This window comes from Sphaeramia orbicularis, chromosome 21, assembly GCF_902148855.1.
Source record: "Sphaeramia orbicularis chromosome 21, fSphaOr1.1, whole genome shotgun sequence".
NCBI classification, from domain to species: domain Eukaryota; kingdom Metazoa; phylum Chordata; class Actinopteri; order Kurtiformes; family Apogonidae; genus Sphaeramia; species Sphaeramia orbicularis.
Window position 1 is genome coordinate 21063169 of NC_043977.1, and position 22652 is coordinate 21085820.

General features: G+C 35.0%; 1 protein-coding gene across 1 annotated transcript in view; it reads right to left on the bottom strand.

Annotated features, from left to right (window-relative positions):
* The window catches only part of acvr1c (activin A receptor type 1C), a 43763-nt gene extending 23573 nt beyond the window's left edge, over positions 1 to 20190 (bottom strand). The window contains exons 1-2 of the mRNA XM_030124266.1: positions 19940 to 20190; positions 3965 to 4195 (exon numbers count right to left, since the gene is read on the bottom strand). Of these exons, the coding sequence (XP_029980126.1) occupies positions 3965 to 4195; positions 19940 to 20009 (301 nt within the window). The 5' untranslated portion in view covers positions 20010 to 20190. The remainder of the gene's footprint in view (positions 1 to 3964; positions 4196 to 19939) is intronic.
* Between the last annotated feature and the right edge of the window lie 2462 nt (positions 20191 to 22652).

Below are 22652 nucleotides of genomic sequence, written 5' to 3' on the forward strand. Positions count from 1 at the left end.
ATGCTGCTGTTCAGCTTCAAGAGGCCAAAAGGTCAGAACTGTATTATATAAATGCTAGGGCTGCTTAGTTAAACGAATCACAGTTGTAAATACAATATCAACATGTGTGAGAATAATGTTAGCAAAAGGATGCAGAGTTTCAGATTTAAATGAACTGAGACTCATCTAATTAAAGAAAATGACAAAATAAACACAATATCTGTTGTATGGGGATATTTTAGATGTAGTAAGAATAAGCCAAGAGGTAACATTGTATTTTTAAATGGTATTTTAATTGTATTTTATTTGTATTTTGCACTGTTAAGTACTTTGTGACTGTGAGAAGTGCTCTATAAATAAAATGTGCTTACTTAACATAAGGAGCATCTTTTTAAATGACTGTATATTTGATTATTTTTAAAGGAGTAATCAGTGTATTTTAATACTAAAATCATATTAAAATTGCAAGATCACCAGCAATAATTACAATGTGGCTATAATACACACTGTACAAAATAATACAAAATTTCAGCCCAACAAAAATAGGTTAATGCAGCTTTAACAAAATGATCCCTTTTATGTGAAGCTGTTAAAATAGCTATGTTCTAAAATAGTTTGTGTCCCCATGAGACCCAGGTAGGCAAAAGTTTCTGCTTTTTTTGAAGCAAATAATAGTCTTTGGTGAAAACAGCATGGGACAACAATTTCTTCAGATATTTTTTTTCTTTTTTTAAATAAAGTTGCGAAACTTTTGCCCCCTACTGAGGAAACCTCAAGAAACAAGTGCTGTATTTTTTACAGTCTCCCTATATCCTTCCTATATAATTAACCCTCCAGAGTCCACAATTGGACTAAAATAAATACTGTTAAAATGGCGCTGAATTATACCGTGGCTTTCTTTGTTTAATTTGAGTCACTGACTTCACATGGTGCAGATGTTTATATGACAATGCTACTTCAATATTTATAAATCAATCAATGTATTATAATGCAACTTAATCCATAAAGACCCAGTGGTACTTGTGTTGCAGTTACCAAATGATTTTTTTTTTCTCTATTTAACCTTTTGTGACGACTTCCAAATTAATATGTATCTATATTTAACCTTCTCTAAGTGATTTATCACCATTATCCTTTGCATTTAGCATTTTTCACTGACAATCAGGTATTTTCCTATATTGAATTCACAGATCATGTAGATGTTCATCAAACCTCAGAGTAAATTCAAAGGTTCATACATCAAAACAGAGGAAACTGAAGAAAAAGTGACTTTTCCAGCAAAATATATTAACTAAACATAACAACTGTCTATAACCACTGTCATTTGTCAAGCTTTCTGAAGTGATTTATCACCATTTATTGTAATATTATCCTCTGAAATATACATTTTTCACTTTAATAATGTATTTTCCTATATTTAATTTCCTATATTTAATTTAGATTTTCATGAAAACTCATGTAAATTCAAAGGTTATTACATCAAAACAGAGAAAATTGAAGAAAAAGGGACATTTTCAGCAAAGATATCAATTAACTGAACATAAAAGAAGTGTCTCCATCCAGTGTAATTTGTCAAACTCTATGGGTTTTACTGGTGAATCAATGTTGTAGAAGATGACAGTATTTTCACGTACACTACGGAGCCTCTGAACATCCAAATGTATGAAAAGTGCTATAGAAATAAAGTTTGATTGATTGATTGATTGAAATGGGTCACATCTGATGACCATGAAAAGATGACAAACTGTATTGTAACAAGATTTTCTCAGTTTGAGAAAGAACAGACCAAGGTTCTAATAGTTTTGGATTTTCATTATAGTTTAGTTTTATTTAGTTTTGACGTTTTTTTCTCTAATTCAGTTAGTTTAAATTCATTTTTAGAGCAGGTTTGCTAGTTTTTATTAGTTTTCGTTATTTTCTAAATGCTTAGTTTTAGTTTAGTTTTAGTTTGTTTTTTTTTTAATAGCTTTTCTCTTCTTCGCTGTCGAATTCAAATAAATCCCAGACCGGACTCTACTTTCTTCCAACTTTAGTCTCCATGTTTCCAGGTGGAGCAGGGATGAAAAGCTGACTCTAAATGACAAGTGACGAGAAGTGACAGACTGTTAACTGTCATATGGTGCCAACAGCTAAAACTGCTAAAGGGAAACAAATCGATTTCATATCAATCCACCACTGACAAAGACGAAAACGAAGGGAATTTTATCCATAATTTTTATCCATTTTAGTTAGTTTTGTAAACACACAATACAGTTTCAGTTAGTTATCATTTTTTCTTTTAATTACAGTTTTTATTTATTTCAGTTAATGAAAATGTTTTTACAATTCTAGTTTTCGTCATTTCGTTAGTTTTCGTTAACGATAATAACCTTGGAACAGACTGTACCAAACAACTTAAAAAGGGGATTGGGAGCAGTTAATGCAGTGTTTTTCAGCCTTGGGCTCTGGACCCCACGTAGGGTCAACTGAAATTTCTAATAACTGATAAAAAAAAAAAAAATTAAAAATTAAAACTTACTAATAAAAATTTACATGATATAGACTAAATGTCCTCTAAAATTAACGTTTATTTGTAACATAGAATAGCAAACTATTACATGATCAAAAACAAATTAATTTTAGCCAAAAAAAAAAGTCTCTGTTTTGAATGTCTGGGGTCGCCAGAAATTTGTGACATTAAAATGGGGTCTTGAGCCAAAAAAGGTTGGGAACCACTGGGTTAACCCCTTTATTCAGACGTGTACACTGGTTTAAGATGTTTGTGGCACAAGATTTTCTTAGTTTGAGAAAGAACAGACTGTACCAAACAACTTAAAAAGGGGATTGGGAGCTGTTAATGCAGTGTTTTTCAGCCTTGGGGTCCGGACCCCACACAGGGTCAACTGAAATTTCTAATAACTGATTAAAAAAAATTAAAAAATTAAAACTTACTCATAAAAATTTACATGATATAGACTAAATGTCCTCTAAAATTAACGTTTATTTGTAACATAGTATAGCAAACTATTACATGATCCAAAAAAAATTAATTTTAGCCAAAAAAAAAAAAGTCTCCGTTTTGAATGTCTGGGGTCGCCAGAAATTTGTGACATTAAAATGGGGTCTTGAGCCAAAAAAGGTTGGGAACCACTGGGTTAACCCCTTTATTCAGACGTGTACACTGGTTTAAGATGTTTGTGGCACAAGATTTTCTTAGTTTGAGAAAGAACAGACTGTACCAAACAACTTAAAAAGGGGATTGGGAGCTGTTAATGCAGTGTTTTTCAGCCTTGGGGTCCGGACCCCACACAGGGTCAACTGAAATTTCTAATAATTGATTAAAAAAAATTAAAAAATTAAAACTTACTCATAAAAATTTACATGATATAGACTAAATGTCCTCTAAAATTAACGTTTATTTGTAACATAGTATAGCAAACTATTACATGATCCAAAAAAAATTAATTTTAGCCAAAAAAAAAAAAGTCTCTGTTTTGAATGTCTGGGGTCGCCAGAAATCTGTGACATTGAAATGGGGTCTTGAGCCAAAAAAGGTTGGAAACCACAGGGCTACGTCCTCCTCTTTTTCCAGGCCCACATCTACTCAGCAGACTCAGGAAAGGCTTTAACCGTGCAGTACGTCTACATGTACAAAGTATTTATAAATCAGGCGGGAGGGGAGATTCGCTAACTGCCGGCCCGCAGCCTCTGCCAGCTTTGTTATGTCACAGGATCTAGTAGGATCAGCGTCCACCTCGTCTAGCCGGGGACGGAATGAGTGGGAAATCCCACAGTGATTGGGCGGGCGTTGCTGTGGACTGAACTGCCAAGAACACTGAGATTAACCGACCGCCTGAAAGGATAAATTTATCTTTAGTCAATTTCCTGTTTTGGGGGGGGTTTATTTTGGATGAGGTTTTTCCCATCAAATTCAGATAAAAGATGCTCCAGTGTCAGTGTGGATGCAGAAGCTGTCAGTTCATATGCATGTTTCAGTGGGTTGTACCTGGGTGGAGATGCAGTGTCTCGTTGTTGCAGAAGTCAGTGAAGCAGCAGTTTCTCTTAGAGACATTTCTGGAGCTGTAGCAGAAGACCTGGCCCTTCATCTCCGAGGGCGACAGACAAGACTGGACCGTCTCCTCTTTCCCATCAATCAACATCACTGAGTTCCAGCAGGCGCCATCTGCGGACGTCTCGCAGGTGTGATTGGCGCACAGCTGGCACACACACTTCAGACCTGAAACACAAAGTTAGCACTCCAGATTACTTTTTTTTTTTTTTCTTTGCAACCACTTCTCCACAGACACTTAATGATCACTATAGAGACAGTATCATTCAGACTTTCCTGGTCAATGGTCTTTAACTCCTTCAGAAACAGGATGCTGCTCTTATGTAATGGGGACCGCGCTCTTAAGTGCCCGGAGCTGTAGGAATAATACCTCTTAGTTTAACACCCAGGTAATCTTGTGTTCTACTTGAAGCTGCTGTCATGCTTTGTTTGATAAGGCTGCAAGTGATGGATGAGCAAAGTGCCGCCACCTGCCAAACGGAAAAATAAATTGGAAATAAACTCACTGTAGTTGAACTCATAATGACGACCCAGGACACCTATCTGAACTCAAACTGATGAATTATCTCATAAATGACCTTCGCACTTTTAGAAGTCTGTATTTTACATCACTTTTCTTTTGTCTCTTACATATTTTTCACCTTGTTTTGCTTACGTGTTTATCTTTTACCTTATTTTCATCTTATTGGGCCTATTAAGTAGTTTTATCTTATTACATTTGTTTTGTGTAATTGTCTTTTTTTATGTTGTTTTCATTTTTTACATTTTTGTAAATTCACTTTTTTCATTTTTCATCGTTTAACATCTTCACATTTATCTTTAGTAAGGTGATATTTAAAAAAAAAAAAAAAAAAAAAAAACTCTTCCAGTTTAAATTGGAAATTATTTTCATTTGATGTTATTGCTTGTATTATACACTGAAAATTGGCAAAGACAAAAAAAAGAAAACTGGCCACATCCCTATTTTTTTTTTATTTTTTTTATTTTTAGAAAGCTTATTTGATAGGGACAATGCAAATGACATAGTATCACTTCTACCTGTTACCAACAAGCTGTTGTAACCGATGATTCACATAAAGAGATTACAGCTACTGCTAGTTTCCATCTCCAGTCCCTAGTCAAGCTTTTAGTAGAGAAAAGAAAGAAAGAAAGAAAGAAAGAAAGAAAGAAAGAAAGAAAGAAAGAAAGAAAGAAAGAAAGAAAGAAAGAAAGAAAGAAAGAAAGAAAGAAAGAAAGAAAGAAAGAAAGAACATTTAAGGTTGCATAAAATGACATGCTACAATAAACATAGACATGCTAAATATATATATACCAATTTAGATCTTAAATTTTGGAAAAGCACGGATCATCTGTTCTAATCCAATGCACTGGTGTTAGACTTGTGTCAAAATTAAATTATATTAAGCTGTGATTCTGAGCTACAAAGCCAAGATTATTATCATGATAAAAAATGTTCACATCAGTAGATATTAGTAATGTTTAAGAGGAACATTTTAGAAATATAGAAGTACATTCAAAGCAATTACAATTAATTATAATTATTCAATAAATCATTGAATGATTATAATGTATGGCTGAGAATTTAAACAAAATAACCAAAAGACAATGTAAAATGTGATCATTATCAGTATTGGGATATAAAATAATGTCCTGATAATTAGTATCTTATCACCCAGCCCTAAGAGTTGAAAAAATTATTTCTCTGAAACTTCACTGAACCAAACTTTGATTCCAGTGTTTAATGCTGTGAGCCCACTTCAAATTTAGAAATGGAGATTTTGTCATGTTTCCCAGCAATTAAAAGGAAATCAGCTCATCCATGACACTTTGTCCAGACTGTGAGTGACGGGGACAGAAACATTTCACAAGAAGAAACTTTAGGTCTGTTTCTTGATGTTCAGAGTTCATGCTGTGACCTTGAGTGGCTTTTGTAAGTGGTGTTTTTTCCTTCCACTGTTCGTAGTATGAAAAACACACATATATTTATAACCTTCAGGTTTGATTACATGACACATGCTCTGTACCACACAATGCTTATTATCCTACCCCCCATTTTTGGTTTGGTTTGTTTGTTTATTTGTTTGTTTGTTTGTCAACACCCTAGCAGCAAAACTATTTTTGAATTCCTACCAAATTGGGTTTATATATTGCCAGTCACCCAGAATAAATCTCATTACATTTTGGGAATAGTAAGTCAAAGTTCTAATTTTTTATGAATTTTTTTTAAATCATTTTTTTTTTCCCCATTTACTTATGATGGGTGAAACTTCACATGTCTGTAGCAGCAAAACTACTGGTTGAATTCATACCAAATTGGGTTTATAGATTGCCAGTGACCCAGAATAGATATGATTATATTTTGGGAGGAGTAGGTCAAAGTTCCAAATTTGTATGAATTTTTAAAATCTTTTTTTTCTCCCATTTACTTATAATGGGCAAAATTTCAAATGTCTATGTAAACATCAATTTTCTTTAAATTTACTTCAAACTTGGCATATGTACAGAGGCAACTGATGTGCTGACATCAGCACATGCATAGACATGATGACACCAGCTGGATCGATGCTAAAATAAGATACAATATGTGCGAGGGGTGGAGTTTGTTGTGCCTGGCACCACTTGTTAACATTTATTTCCATCTTTTTCACTAAGATATTGTATTAATGATGGAAGTGTCGGACCAGTGTGGTAAGTCTGATCCATTACATCCAGAAGATTCTCAATGGGCTGCAGGTCTGGACTCGGTGGAGGCCAATCCATGTGTAAAATCTTGCATAATCTGAGCCTGAAGAAATAATCCACCTGTTCATTCAGTATATTCCATTAACCTCATTTTTTATTATACATATAATGTTGCTGACAAACTGAATGAACCCCAGATTATAACACTGACCCGACTTGCACTGTAGACACTAGGCATGATGGGTAATCACTTCATCCACCTCGTGTCATCATTCTGGAACAGGGTCAGCCTGGACTCGTCAGACCACATGACCCTTTTCCATTGAAGCACAGTCCAGTCTTTATGAGCTCTACAAACTGATGGTTGTTGAAGAAATGAGAAACTACTCATTGCATCAGTTAGGATTAAAGAACTTGTTGCAGCTGAAACATTTTAATCCCTGCAGTAATTATCCAATGAAAGGATGTGAACTATTTGCTGAGTTAAATCCAGGTGGAGATTTTTATGTATTTTTTTTTTTTGTCATAACATTCGCTATTTGTGTTTAATGTAGCTGTGTATAATCAAGACCAACTGGATGAATTTATCATCCTTTTTATGTATTATCAACTTGAACCCTTTCATGTATGAATTATGAGAACCTTATTCAAGATTTTTTTTTCCTGACTGTTTTTATTCCTCTTTAGGCATGAAAAAAAACAATGTGATTGAAATTTTTTCTATGAACCTATTTGTCATGGAGTTACAAAAATAGCCACTCAGCTGGACACCATGCGTTTAAGTCTTGAAGCAAAAAAAACATGCATTTACTGACTAAAACTATGAAAGAAATTTTTTTAATGCTGCTAATCTGATGTTTTCTGGTATTTTTAACATACTATAATACTAATTATTACTCACTCTGATAATAAGCAATAAAAAAAACTTTTTGTTAAAAAAAAAAAAAATGTGTTAATTACAGTCTAATAACAATTAGCAATTTATTTACTCTCAAATATTTTACTGCAGATGAGGTTTATCAGGAACAGGAAAGTTACAGTAATGGTATGAATTACAGTGAATGGGATGGTGCATAAGGGTCAAAAACAGTATTCAAAATCTCTCTGACGGGACATTTTAGAGACAATTTGACAGATTAGTGTTGCTAAATGACCCACAGTTTTACTTTTAAATTCATTTTTGCTTTAGTTGGACCATAAGGGATTATCCAAAACAAGGAGCTACTTCATACTGAAATAAATGTTGGAACGGTAATCAATTAAAGTTCGCTCTCTGACGGGACATTACTGTGTTTTGACCAATAAGCGTCCACTGTGTTGGCTGATATGCAAGAAGAACAACAAAATCCATGAATATACAAGAGATCAGTTGTCCACTGTAGTGACCAATATGCATGAAAGGGTTAAACAAATATAAAATATATAAATATAATCTATTTACTTAAGGGGCAAATTTAAAGCATGTTCTCATTGTATAGAATGTGTTGTTTGTGCATTTTATAGCAGGTCTGGTCTTTTAACAGCATTTATTGACTAGAATAGATAATAAATAATAAATAAAATTCCCACTTGTATTTTAGGGCTGATTTACCTGTAGAACGCCCATGCAGTCAAAAGCAGCAGATTTTAACAGAAACCAGGACATCACTTCTCGGAAAGCCTGACTAGTATGTGACAAAAAAAAAAAAATTCTCTCCATCAGAATAGTGGGAGTTGCTTGGCAACAGCATCAAGGATAATGAGTTTTAAATGAAGTTTTAACATAGTGTGTTTCTGTAACTGAGGTGCAATAAGCATAGGCCTTTTAAAGTTAATACATGGCAGGATATCGATCATTTGTAATCAATAAAAGTACACGCTGCTGCACTGTCAACAAATGTAAGTCCATTTTATAACAGTAAAAATGCTGTATGTTATTTACTGCAGCATATATGGTGGTCACATCCCTGCAGCTCAAATTAAGATTAAATAAATAAATACATTTTTGTGACAAATTCAGCCTGTGCTATGAACATGACCTGACTTACAAAATGTATTTACAAACTTTCCACTGCTGAAAAAAAAAAAAAAAAATCCTCTCTTGCCTCGAGGAATGGAAAGTCTGGTGGAAGGTGGACTTTTGATATTCCTGAATGCGAATAGAGCTTTATCTGAACAGTGCACCACTGAATAAAGGCACACTGTTCAATTTGACGGTTTGACAAGGCTGGACAACAGTTACCCTTCCACAAAATTTATAGAGTAAAAAAAAAAAAAAAAAACACTACTTCTGCATTTTCTCACACAATGAAAGATCCGACACAGCACACACAGATTTGCAAACAGTTGAAATCTGCACGGCTACATTTTCATCATTTCAAGCAGGTATAACTTTGTAAATATAATAATTAAAGCTCTCACTCTAATAATTTCGATGCTTAAGAGGTAGGCAGTGAGTGTGTAGTACTGAGCTCCAGTTTGAGGGTTGAAGTTAACGTTAAGAAGCCTGGAGGGAGTTTTTATCTGATCCTCCATCTGTGACGTCCTCTGATGAAATTGGACCAAACGGCCTCAGCAAGTATCAAAGAAAGGCTACTCGACCCCCGAGGCAAGCAGATTCTCAGAACTAAATTTTACAATCGCACCCACGATGAAGGAGATGTTTTACACCAGTACAAATAAGGTACAGGTGGAGGAGGAGGGTTTGCCAAAAATACTCACCAACCTACTGTACTTTGGAAGGAAACAGGACTGGTGTCATTCTTATTTTGTACTGTTTACCTGTACATCTGCCCTTTAGTCCTGAGGACAACTTCCTGTTTATTAAAAATACAGGAACCACAGATCAGAGGGGGAAATGCCTGCAGCTCTCTCCCCTCTGTCCAAACCAAAAAACTAAAACTAAAAATGAATAATACATGATCTAATGCGGTTTCATGCTACGGAGAAGTGGAAAAAGTCCAAATAGTGGAGCAGTTGAGCCACATCTTAGAAAATCTTAACAACAATTGGTAATTATCACTGGCAGCCACATATCATCATCAACATCATCATCAACATCATCATCAACATCATCATCATCATCATCATCATCATTTCCAGACTGAAGAGTCCATTTAAAAACAATCTGTTGCTTTTCCAATAAAACCTTCCACCGGAGCTTATGGCTGACTCATGTTATAAAAAGTGTGTCCTCCACCAAAGTTCGTCTTCTCAGATTTATTGAACAAAATACAAAAAATAAAAAGTAAAATACATACAGGAATCCACTGCATACATTTTCTGTCCAAATAAGGCCTAAATATATCGGCTAAAATTTGCTTAGAGGTCTTATTTATGTCTTTGTGCATAAGAAATCAATATAAGTGAATCCCCAAAGGAACTTTGTGTTGGTAAATGCAAGTTCTGCAAATTTACAGGATTTCAGTTCTTTTGCAACATGATGATGGTCATATGAACTATGTTTTCAGCTCAAAAATGTCCGATTTCATCACAATTAATGCTATATTTTCATGTCACAAATGGCCAAGTTATATTTTATCTGAATTTACCTGAAAAACAAATATTCTATTCTTTTAGATTCCCCAATTTTTCTTACAAGATTATATCCTACATATCACAATTTATTTTTACAGGTTGCAATAAGGAGTATGGTGCTGATCCATCCTGCTTATGTTACACCAATACATACATTAAGAATGTCACAAGTCACTTTTTAAATCAACGGTTTTCTAATAATAAGCATTTTTATGAAGAAATAATTTTATATTGTTATTTACTCTTTAGTATGATGATAAACTATACAATAAATAATTCTAATCCTAGTTTTTGCACAGGGATCATTAGTGTAAACGGTGACATGGCTGCCGAGCATCAGTATGATGGGATCTGTACCAACCATGTCACATCTGTCCACTGGCACATTTTGTGTTTTTGTGTCAGCTGTTATTGTTTTAGATCCACAATACTAACATTTATGAATAAGAGGAGAATTAGCAATAGTAAGTCTATAAGTTTATTCCTCATAAAGTACTGGTACTGACCAGAGCATCATGGGTAATGTCACGTCCGTCCACCAGCAAAAGTTTTCACATACACATGCTATTCAAAATCCAATATTTCTAAAAAATATAGCTTCCACTGTCAAATAATACCAGTAGTCTGTGCACAAATGTATTAGCATTATTTCAACACAGTTCTATGCATTTCTTACAACTTTTTTTTTTTTTGACAAAAATGGCCACTCATTTGACCCCCTAAGTAAATTTTGTAAATTTATATAAATATATGAACTTATCCACACAAGTCCCAACACAGTCAGAAAAACCGTGAGCTCCTCTTGGCTCTAATGTCGTCTACCCCCCGCCCCCAGGCCAGTAGCACCCCCAAGCTCACCGGACCTTCTTAAAGCTACAGGCTCTTATTTTTATCCTCAGCAACTTGCCAGTACATTGACATGAAATAACCAAAATACCATGACCATGCAAATAATAATTCAAATATTAAATTACAATCATGTAAGATCTTTTTAAATGCAATTAAATTATAAAATTACACATCACTATTTAATAACAGAACTGAAATTGCCATCAACTACACAAACTATGGATAGGGCACCTATACAAACAAACAAGCAACAAATAAAAATCAATAAAAAACACAGTAAAAACATCACCAATATTATAGAAGACAACTGTACCAGTATCGCCACAAGGATGACTAGTATTGCACCGAACTATGATATGAGAACATTTATGATTGAATAAAATCCTGAGTCTGAGTCTAAAGGAGATACTGTCAGACCACTGGAATTACAATATACTGAAAAGTACAACAGGGTGATCTATCTTAGGTTGTGATTAATCTGAATTCATTGTATGATCTGTAAACATCTTAGGTCACCTTTGGGTTTGTTGATTTTGTAGGGGTTGAAATGAGCACATTTTTATTTCTCATTCCCTTTTCTTCAGATACAATAAGAAAGAATACAGGAAATGTGTTCAGGTCTTAAAAGACACACACAAACTGAACTGAATGGGTTGTAAAGGTGTAAGTCAGTATTTAATGTGACCCCTGACCCCATGACAAGACGCAGCACAAACAGTGCGAGACATCTGACGTGTGTTGAATGAAACCTGGTATAAAACATCTGAAAGTTAATGCCATAAATCTCATATTGTCTGAAGAAAAGGGTTAAAGTCATGTTCAGTGCAAAGGGAGGTCACACTAAATACTACTTCTTTGATTTATGGAATGTTTTTCCCCTGAAAATGTCGTTTTTACTGCTGTACATACATATATTCAGACTGGATCTGGATACAGAAACTGAGAAATGAATATGTGCAACAGGATAACATGAACTGTGTACAGATAACACAGCACTTTGAACTGGTGTGTTATCTGTAGGATTTATGAGGGTTCCACGTGTGTGTTCATGCTGCATCAAATAGAGTTAGGATTAGGGTTAGGGTTAGGGTTAGGGTTAGAGTCAGGGTTAGAGTTAGGGGTACAGGTAGGGTTAAGGGTAGGGTTAGAGGTAGGGTCAGGGTTTGGGGTAGGGTTAGGGTTAGGGCGAGGGTTAGGGCGAGGGTTAGGGCGAGGGTTAGGGTTAGAGTCAGGGTTGGGGTAGGGTTAGGGGTAGGGTTAGGGTTAGGGGTAGGGTTTGAGTCAGGGTTAGGGTTAGAGTCAGGGTTAGGGTTAGGGTTAGGGGTAGGGTTAGGGTTAGGGTTAGAGTCAGGGTTAGGTGTAGGGTTAGGGTTAGGGTTAGGGTTAGAGTCAGAGTTAGGGTTAGGGGTAGGGGTAGGGTTAGGGGTAGGGTTAGGGTTAGAGTCAGGGTTAGGGTTAGGGTTAGGGTTAGGGTTAGGGGAAGGGTTAGGGTTAGAGTCAGGGTTAGGGGTAGGGTTAGGGTTAGGGTTAGAGTCAGAGTTAGGGTTAGGGGTAGGGTTAGGGGTAGGGGTAGGGGTAGGGTTAGGGGTAGGGTTTGAGTCAGGGTTAGGGTTAGAGTCAGGGTTAGGGTTAGGGTTAGGGTTAGGGTTAGGGTTAGAGTCAGGGTTAGGGGTAGGGTTAGGGTTAGAGTCAGGGTTAGGGGTAGGGTTTGAGTCAGGGTTAGGGTTAGGGTTAGAGTCAGGGTTAGGGTTAGGGTTAGGGTTAGGGTTAGGGGTAGGGTTAGGGTTAGAGTCAGGGTTAGGGGTAGGGTTAGGGTTAGAGTCAGGGTTAGGGGTAGGGTTAGGGTTAGAGTCAGGGTTAGGGGTAGGGTTAGGGTTAGAGTCAGGGTTAGGGGTAGGGTTAGGGTTAGAGTCAGGGTTAGGGGTAGGGTTAGGGTTAGAGTCAGGGTTAGGGTAGGGGTTAGATGATGATGAAGAATTGCCTTAAGTTTGGCTTAGTAAGAATATGAATCTGAGCGACTTTGACAGAGAGAGAAAATATGAAGGTTAAACCACAGGGTCAGAACATCTCCAGATTTTGTTCATTGTCAGTGTAAAGTGTTAAGTATTTACCCAAAGTGATCCAAAGAAAAACCAAATCTCAACCAATCCAACATCTATGGCAGCAGAACATTATGACCACCTGTCTAATGTCTTCACCACTAAAAAAAAGTTTAGTGGTTAAGAACAAATACCAGTAAAATTTTAGTGGTTAAAGAAAATACTAGGAAAAAAAATTTAGTGGGTAAAAAAAATACCGGAAAAAAAAAAAAAATTAGTGGGTAAAAAAATACCAGGAAAAAAAATTGGCAGGGAAACAAAATACCAGGAAAATAAATTACTGGTTAAAAAAAATACCAGGAAAAAAAATTAGCAGGGAAAAAAAATACCAGGAAAAAAAATTAGTGGGTAAAAAAAATACCAGGAAAATAATTAGTGGGTAAAAAAAATACCAGGAAAAAAAATAAAATTAATGGGTAAAAAAATACCAGGAAAAATTTAGTGTGTAAAAAAATACCAAGAAAAAAATTTAGTGGAGGAAAAAAGAAAAAGTAAAATAGAGGGGAAAAAATACAAGGGAAAAAATTAGTGGGGAAAAAAACAGGGGAAAAAATAGTGGGGAAAAAACAGGAAAAAATTTACTGAAGAAAATACTAGGAAAAAAATTACTGTGGAAAAAAATACCAGGAAAAAAATTTAGGGGGGGGGGGGGGGGGGGGGGGGGGGGACCAGGATCAGACGTTTTTCCACTAAACCAGTTCTAAGCTGAGGCCTGGACTCCATCAGACCTCTGAAGGTGCTCTGGTATCTGGACCAAGCTGCTGGGATGTCCCTCCTTAGTCTGTTCTGGATCTTCTACTAACCTCTGCAGACCAGGAACACTCAACTGTAACAGTGGTGGAAATGCTCAGACCCCGTCCTCACTGTTCCACTATGGCCCCTGGCAAACAGCCCCAGTTCTTTACATTAAATCTGCTGCTTCCACACATCAGCTTGGATTACTAAATGTTCACTGTCTGTCTGATATATCCAGCCCAGTCAAAGGTACCACTGGAATGAAAGAATCCTTATTATCACCACTTATCTTCTTGGCAGCACTCATAATGTTATGGTTGATCGTATGAACTTAAATTAGAACCCAAATCTAACTCATAAAGACCCAGTGCTACTTTTTTCTCTATATTTAATATTTCTCGAACGATTTGTCACCATTTATCATAAAATAATCTTCTGTATTTTGCATTTTTCCGGTAAAAATCTGTTATTTTCCAGTATTTAATGGACTGATCATTTAGATGTGAATAAAAGCTCAGATTAAAATTGAGGGTTACTCTAACAAAAAATGAAAAAACTGTAGAAAAACTGACATTTTCATCAAAATATATCATTAAATAAATGTAAAACAAGTATCTCCATCCACTGTCATTGATCCAACTCCATGGGTTTTACTGAATCAATGTTGTAGAAGATGACGGTGTTTGTTGTATTCAGTTTCCTATATTTAATTTAGATGTTCATGAAAACTCTGTAAATTCAAAGGTTATTCCATCAAAACAGAGAAGACTAAAAAAAAGTGACTTCTTCAGCAAATTTATGAATAACTAAACATAAAACAAGTGTCTCCATGCACGGTCATTGATCCAACTCCATGGGTTTTACTGGTGAATCAATGTTGTAGAAGATGACGGTGTTTCCATGGTAACTACGGAGCCTCTGAACGTCCAAATGGGTCATATCTGATGACCATGAAAAGATGACAAACTGTATTTTACACCAATTATCGACATGTATTGATAGAATTAGTGGATCAACAGGTATTAAACAGTTTAGATCAGTAGATAATTTTGGTTGCTGGTGCATGTTTGAGTCTTTATGGGTTAAATCACAGGTGTCAAACATGCGCCCAGGGGCCAAAGGGTCCAATCCGGCCCTTGGGATGAATTTGCGAAATGCAAAAATTATACTAAGATGTTAGCAATAATTTTAGTTCAGGTTCCACATTCAGACCAATTCAATCTCAGGTGGGTCAGCCTATAAATACACACAATTCCATTTTTTTCTCTTCGTAAATGTAAATGTTTTCATGTATTTACGCTAAAACAAAGTATAATATTGCAAATATATCTGAATAACCTGAACAAATATGAACAACCTGAAATGTCTTAAGAGAGGTAAGTGCAATTTTAACCCTGTCATGCATAGTGGTCACTACAGTGGAAATCTATTCTACAGCTGTTCTGTTATATATTCATGGATTTTGTTGTTTTAGTTCCATATCATCCAACACAGTGAACGCTTTTGCATCATCCCATACACTGCAATTTATACCATTACAGTAACTTTGCTGTTCTTGATAAACTTGATCTGCATTAACATGTTTGAGTGTAAATCAAGTGCATGTAATTGTTATTAGAACATATTATTATTATTATTATCTCCATGAAATGAGTAGTGACTAGTATTAGAGTATGTTAAAATGTGACAAAACATCAGATTAGCAGTATTAAAAATGTTTTTATTTCACAGTTTTCACATAATATATCAGTAAATACATGTTTCTTTGCTTCAAAAAATTAAACGCATGGTGACATTTTTGCAACTCCACAAAAAATGGGTTGAAAAAAAAAAAAATTCAATTGCATTGTTTTTTTCATGCCTAAAGTTAAGTAAAAACACTCAGGAAAAAAAATCTTGATTAAGGTTCTCATAATTCATGCATGAAGGGGTTAATAATATTCCACCTGTTACTAAATGTTTTGTGTATTTGTAAGTTATATTGTGCATGTGTAAATGATAAACTGAAGCATAGTATTATTAAAATGACACATTTTTTTCAGTTTGTTCATATTATTCACATTGTTTGAAAGGATAGTTTGTAAATGCAAGTATTTTCATAATGTAATTTTACTTTTTTCACTCTAAACCATAGAGAAAAGTTTGGAGTTGACATTATTTATATATTATTAAATTATAATTTTACTTCAGATCAAATTTAGCTGAATGTGACCCCTGAACTAAAATGAGTTTGACACCCCTGGGTTAAAGAAAGAGAAAAGTGAGTGAAGTCTGGATTAGAATGAACACATCCCAGATTTAAAAAAAAAAAAAAAACACACTTTCAGCTTCAAAGATATGAACAACCTGAGCCTGTGTGTGCATATGAAAGCGTTCCATTTTAGATTCTCTGCTCCTTATACTTCACAGTGCTTGACTTTGACCTGCGTCCTCATTAAGTGACACTCTACACCCTGTAGTTGTCGCAAAAGCACAAAGAGTAAAAACCACATAATGTCAGCCTCATGTTAAATCTTTCTACAGCTGAGCGACAGATAAAAGAGGACGAAGGTACAAAACCATCCGAGTTTATTGCTGAAAGTGTCTTATTTGTGCTCAGTAACGTTTGTAGTTTCATTTATCTGACTAATTTGATAAGCTCTTACGTAACTGATTATGAGGTAGTCATTTAGGGACACAGAACCGCGCTGTGACGTAGAGGTGTTCAGCTAGAATCGACTGCACTGAACAGTCACACTTATGCTTCATATATGACAAACAGAATGGAATCACGAACTGAGTCCAGTCTTAACTGATGGAAATCTTAGAAAAAAAAAAAAAACTCCTCTGATTACCATGGACTGATTGAATTATTGTGAACAGCAGAGTGAGTGTGTTAAGTGCACTTCTATTAACTGGTGTTGGGAAAACATGAATGCCTGTTAACAACATGATAATATTTTCAGATTTTTTTTTATCCATTGTACAATTATAAAACCTGCTCCAACAGAAACAGATTCAGCCAAATGCTTTCATTTTAATGTATTAAAATCAGTGTTAACTCATTCCAAACAGCACATATCAACAGGATGTACCTTTTGCAGTATTTAACTTTATCAGATTTCTAGTCACACTGTTGTTTATCGGAGCAACATAGGTGAAAAAGAAGACCACATTTTCTTTTATATACTACACTGTAAAAAAAAAAACAAACAAAAAAAAAACAGTAATATTCCGGCAGCAGGGGTGCTGAAAAAATACTGTTAAATAACGCATAAAAATACAGTAATTTTCCATAATTAAAATACAGTTTTTTTGCCCAAACTTTACATGAGATTTTGCTTTTTTTTTTTTACTTTTTAATTTTTAATAAAGAATATTTTCATGTATTAAAACAATCAGATTACTTACAAATATATACATAAATAATTTTCAGTGAGACTAAGTTGTACAATCCACTGATAAAAACTGTATTTGGACAGTTTATCAGTGTTTTTACATGTTATACATTCACAAAAATACATTTATTCAACATTTTTGTTGTGAAACCTCCCGTAATTACACAAAATATTTGTCAATTAACAAACAAGTCTTGCTAAACTTACAAAACAAATACTTTTTTTTACGGTTAATTGTCAGGAATTTTATCTCATTTTATTATTTTTTTTACAGTATTAAACTTTTTATGGTTATTATGGTTATGAAATGTTATGGTTATTCACAGTTTTTTTGTGTTATTTTACATTTGACATATGAAATCACAGTCTATTTTTGTAATTTCATTGATATTTTCCTGTATCTTGAAAATACAGGAAAAATCTGTCAAATAAACAGTGAAAATTCTATTAAATTACAGATTTTTTTTTTTTTTTTTTTTTTTTTAGTTTACAGTGTATATTTGGGTTAGAACCTGTTCAGAACTTAGATATGAATGAGTGGCAGGTGGATATTTGTTGTTGTTTCATCCACATACATGTTTTTTTTTTTTTCTGGAGAGACACTCTCAACAATAGAGGTACGACATCAGAACATTTATGTACCTTTAAGTACATTTTTTAAGAATGTTCTCTCAAAAGTACAATACTGGTCTTTAGGAGGCCAGCATTGCACCTTTAGACTATAAAAAAGGCTCCAAAGTTCTGTAAAGTACAAATTTGTACTATAAGGTACCCTGCAGCATTAAAAAATGTATGTAGACCATGAGAATAGGCTATAGGCTGGGAGAACTGAACAGTAGGCCTAATTAGAGTTCAAACATTAGGATGAGCACATTATTATATAGCATACTGTAATTACTCTATATTATATTTAATAATAATTTGTTTTAATTTAATTGCCCAATTAGCTCAATGATAATAGCCTAATAATTTATTTAGCTTATTAGAACCTCTGATTATTGCCATAATCTCTGTTTTATCAAGTTTTCATTCACACCTCCATGTCTTGATGTCGTAGCTTGCCTATGCTGTTTTTTTTGTTTTTTTTCTCATTTAGGCCACCGGTTCAAACTTTAACCCTTTCATGCATGAATTATGAGAACCTTAGTCAATATTTTTTTCTTGAGTGTTTTTATTCCTTTTTAGGCATGAAAAAAACAATACAAAGGATTTTTTTTTTTTTTTTTTTTTTTTTTTTTATGAACCTGTTTTTCGTGGAGTTACAAAAATGTCCACTCAGTTGGACACCATGCATTTAATTTTTGAAGCAAAGAAACATGTATTTAAAACTCATCATCAGAAAGTGATATACTGTGTGAAAACTATGAAATAAAAACATTTTTAATGCCGCTAATTGCTAAATCGCTAATGTTTTCACACATTTTATCATATTCTAATATCAGTTATTACTCATTTCATGGGGATAATATCCTCCTGAGACCCAGGAATTTGACAGTTTTAGCTTTTTTACATTAAAAAATTGTCTTGATTGGAAACTGCATAATGCAACAGTTTTTTGGATACATTTTTTAAATCATTTTTATTGATTGATTGATTTTTTTTTTAATGGAACGTCTTTTGTAATGCACAGCCTTTTTTAAGTAAAACTGACAAACTTTTGTCCCCTACAGAGGACAAAACGCCTTACTGGGTCTTAGGAGGATATGCAAAAAAAAAAAAAAAGTTCTTTCAGAAAACTGTTAATTACAGTCTAATAACAAATAGCAACTGATTTACACTCAAACACGTTAGTGCAGATCAGGTTCATCAAGAACAGCAAAAATACAATCATTGTATGAATGTCAGTGTATGGGATGGTGCATAAGCGTCCACTGTGTTGGCTGATATGGAACTAAAACAACAAAACCCATGAATATAGAAGAGAACAGCTGGAGAAGAACTGTCCACTGGAGTGACCACTATGCATGAAAGGGTTAAACATCATGGCATCATCAACTATACGAGAGTTTTCTTTCTATGTAAAGTACTTAAGGTACAAAAATGGACCATTTCGAAAGGGTACAGAAATGTCTCTCAAAAAAGTACACCACCGGCGACAAGCATTTGTACCCTTTTAAGTACAAGCTGGTACCTCTGTTTTTGAGAGTGTACAATCTGAATATATTCACAAATGCAATCACTTAAAAAAAAAAAGTCACTGAGTAATCTACATGTTTATGTGCAGAGTCAAAGTCCATAGAAGGAAATGACCCACAGCCACTGTGAACTCTGTCAGTGTGGTGGACTGTAGATGTGAGCATGAGCACTGACTGGGACAGAGCAGGACCTGCCTCTGATACTGGGAGCAATGGGAAGACTTCCAAGCATTACTGCTGTTCAGGTGACAACATCAGAAATGTTCTCCCTAACACACTGTTCTTCTATAAAACATGGACAACAGGTGTTTGTAGGAGGCAGATGTTAGATTTGTAATCCTAACTCACTGCAGTCTGTGTGTTGGAACACTCACACTAGAATAAAGAGTCCACTCAGCAAATCAGAGCCGGTGCACTGTGGACCCACACAAACTTCAATCATAGGAAGAGTTCAGTCTTGTCTTCTGATTTGTTCTGTATTAAAGCATTATGAAGTGTGTGTGGTGTCCAGACCGGTACCTGCGGTCAGCTGGGCGACAGACAGGACGATCACCGCCGCCTGAAAGCTCCTGTTCCCGGGACGCGTCATGACCGGCGGCGCATCTGGTCCGAGCTCCGACGCACCGGTTCCCGCTCCACCTACTCCACCGACAGCCCGCTCCAACACATTGCGGTAGATTGTAACGGCGGCGCAGCTCTGCACAAATATGAGCCCCGGTAAATATGAGCAAGAAAGGAGAAGCGCCCAGCGCAAATGAGAGCTGGAGCTCCGCCTCTGTTTACTGGAATCTAAGAGGATTAAGGCTGCAGAGCCCAGATAAAGACATGTGAATGAGTGTGTGTGTGTGTGTGTGTGTGTGTGTGTGTGTGTGTGTGTGTGTGTGTGTGTGTGTGTGTGTGTGTGTGTGTGTGTGTGTGTGTGTGTGTGTGTGTGTGTGTGCATTTAACTACTGCAGCTCCGGGGAAGAAAAAATAACACTCCTCCTCCTCCTCTCAGTCCGGTGGATATTACAGTTACATAAGTATAATAATAAGAAATAATATATATTTAAGAAAAAAAAAAAAAAGATTATATGTCATAGGGGGTGCAGCCCCACACCATGATCACTGAACTAAAAGGAAAATAAGTGATTTGACTAAAAACACAAAAACATACACAGAGCACACAAATCCAAACTAGAAAAAAAGGAAAGTATGTGCAAGTTGGCAATGGGGAAAATAAAAAACCATAAAAAAGACTTAGTGGGAAAAATAAAAACCATAAAAAAGACTTAGTAGGAAAAAAAACAAGGAAAAAAAATTAGTTGGGGGGGGGGGGGGGAGACCAGAAAAAACTTTAGTAGGGGGAATATCTGGAAAAAATTAGTGGGGGAAAAAATACCAGGAAAAAAATTTAGTGGGGAAAAATACCAGGAAAAATTTTAGTGGGGGAAAAAAATACCTGGAAAAAAATTGTGGGGAAAAATACCAGGAAAAAAAATTATTGGGGAAAAATACCAGGAAAAATTTAGTGAGAGAAAAAAATACCAGGAAAAAAAATATTGGGGAAAAAATTACAGGACAATAATTTAGTGTGGAAAAAAATACCAGGAAAAAATTTGATGGGGAAAAAATACCAGGAAAAAAATTTAGTGGGGAAAAACTACCAGGAAAAAATTTTGTAGGAAAAAAAATACCAGGCAAAAATCTAGAGGGGAGAAAAATGCCAGGAAAAAATTTAGTGGAGAAAAAAAATCACACGGAAAAAATTTAGTGGGGAAAAAAATACCAGGAAAAAAATTTTGTGGAAAAAAAAACACCAGGAAAAAATTTAGTGGAGAAAAAAATACCAGGAAAAAAATTTAGTGGAGAAAAAAAATAACGGGAAAAAAATTTAGCGGGGAAAAAAAACAGGGAAAAAAAATAGTGGGGAAAAAAACAGAAAAAAATGTAGTGGGGGTGGGGAATGCGAAAAAATTCTAATGGGGAAAAAACAGGGAAAAAAATTTAGTGGGAAAAAATACTAGAAAAAAAAATTAGTGGAAAAGAAATACCAGGAAAAAAATTTAGTGGGGGAAAAAAACAGCATTATGGCCGCAGCGGCAACAAACATGGAAACGTCTTCGTTGCCTCTTGCTACTGCAACTGCGTGTATGTGTGGATGTATAAAAATGAGTGTTGCTGCTCATCGTTGACATATCCCAGGTTGTCACAGTTCAACACAAAAATACTTTGCATGTAGTATGTTGAAAATAATAGATTCTCTTGCTTTCTTTTTCAGATGAAACACGGTGGCAAAAATTTGGCATTCAAAAGGTTAAAATATTTACAAAATTAATGAATATTTGATATCAATAATTAGGTCAGATGTAAGTGAAAAGTGAAAGTAGAATATGACATTAATTTTCATTATTTTTAGACTTTTTTTTAGTCGTACAGGTGTGACTCGTATTAGAACTGCCCTTAAGGGTTAATGCTGAATATTCTTCCCATTGATCCAGATACAGAGACTGATAAATGTGTATGTGTGGTCGTTATAACTTAATTAAACTAACAAATCCAATGTGGACCTGAGACTGTTGCATAGTGCGATATATTGTGAAAATGACAAACTGTGAAATGAACAGTAAAAGACTATATTCTCACATTTACAGTGGCTGTTTTTGCACCAAACCTTAAACATAAACATGCATACATTTCCAAGGAAAACCAGCTCTGACCGACTTCCACAGTTTCACGGCCCCTATGGAATATTCTCACATTCAAGTTCAAATTAAGTTCAGCACACACAGACCGTACAGTGTACAGCAGTTTAATTATAAACTTAAAATTCCAGAAACAAGGTCCCTTTATGGCACAGGACCACAATCCACCAGCTGAGTGTAACGCATGACTCCACTGGTGCATTTGATCTGAAATGATGGTAATGGATGAAATAAATAAACAGCAAAGACGAAACATTTTGGAGTTGTTGGTTTTTTTTTTGCATTTTATTTTTATTGTTTGATTTCTGTACAATACAATACAAATATGAGGGACATTTGGGATTCATTGACCATAAAAAAAACCTTTGTGACGCTGAAATGAAAATTGTCCATTTCTTTCATTTTCATGACACTGTTCTTCTTGAGTCCTCAATCTGTGGGTCAGAATCTCCATCTCAAATATTCCATTCATAATTTGTAGCCAGTCGTTAGTTGTTGATAGTTCTAATCTGCACCATTTTTTGGTAATAGCCTATTTACAGGCTGCT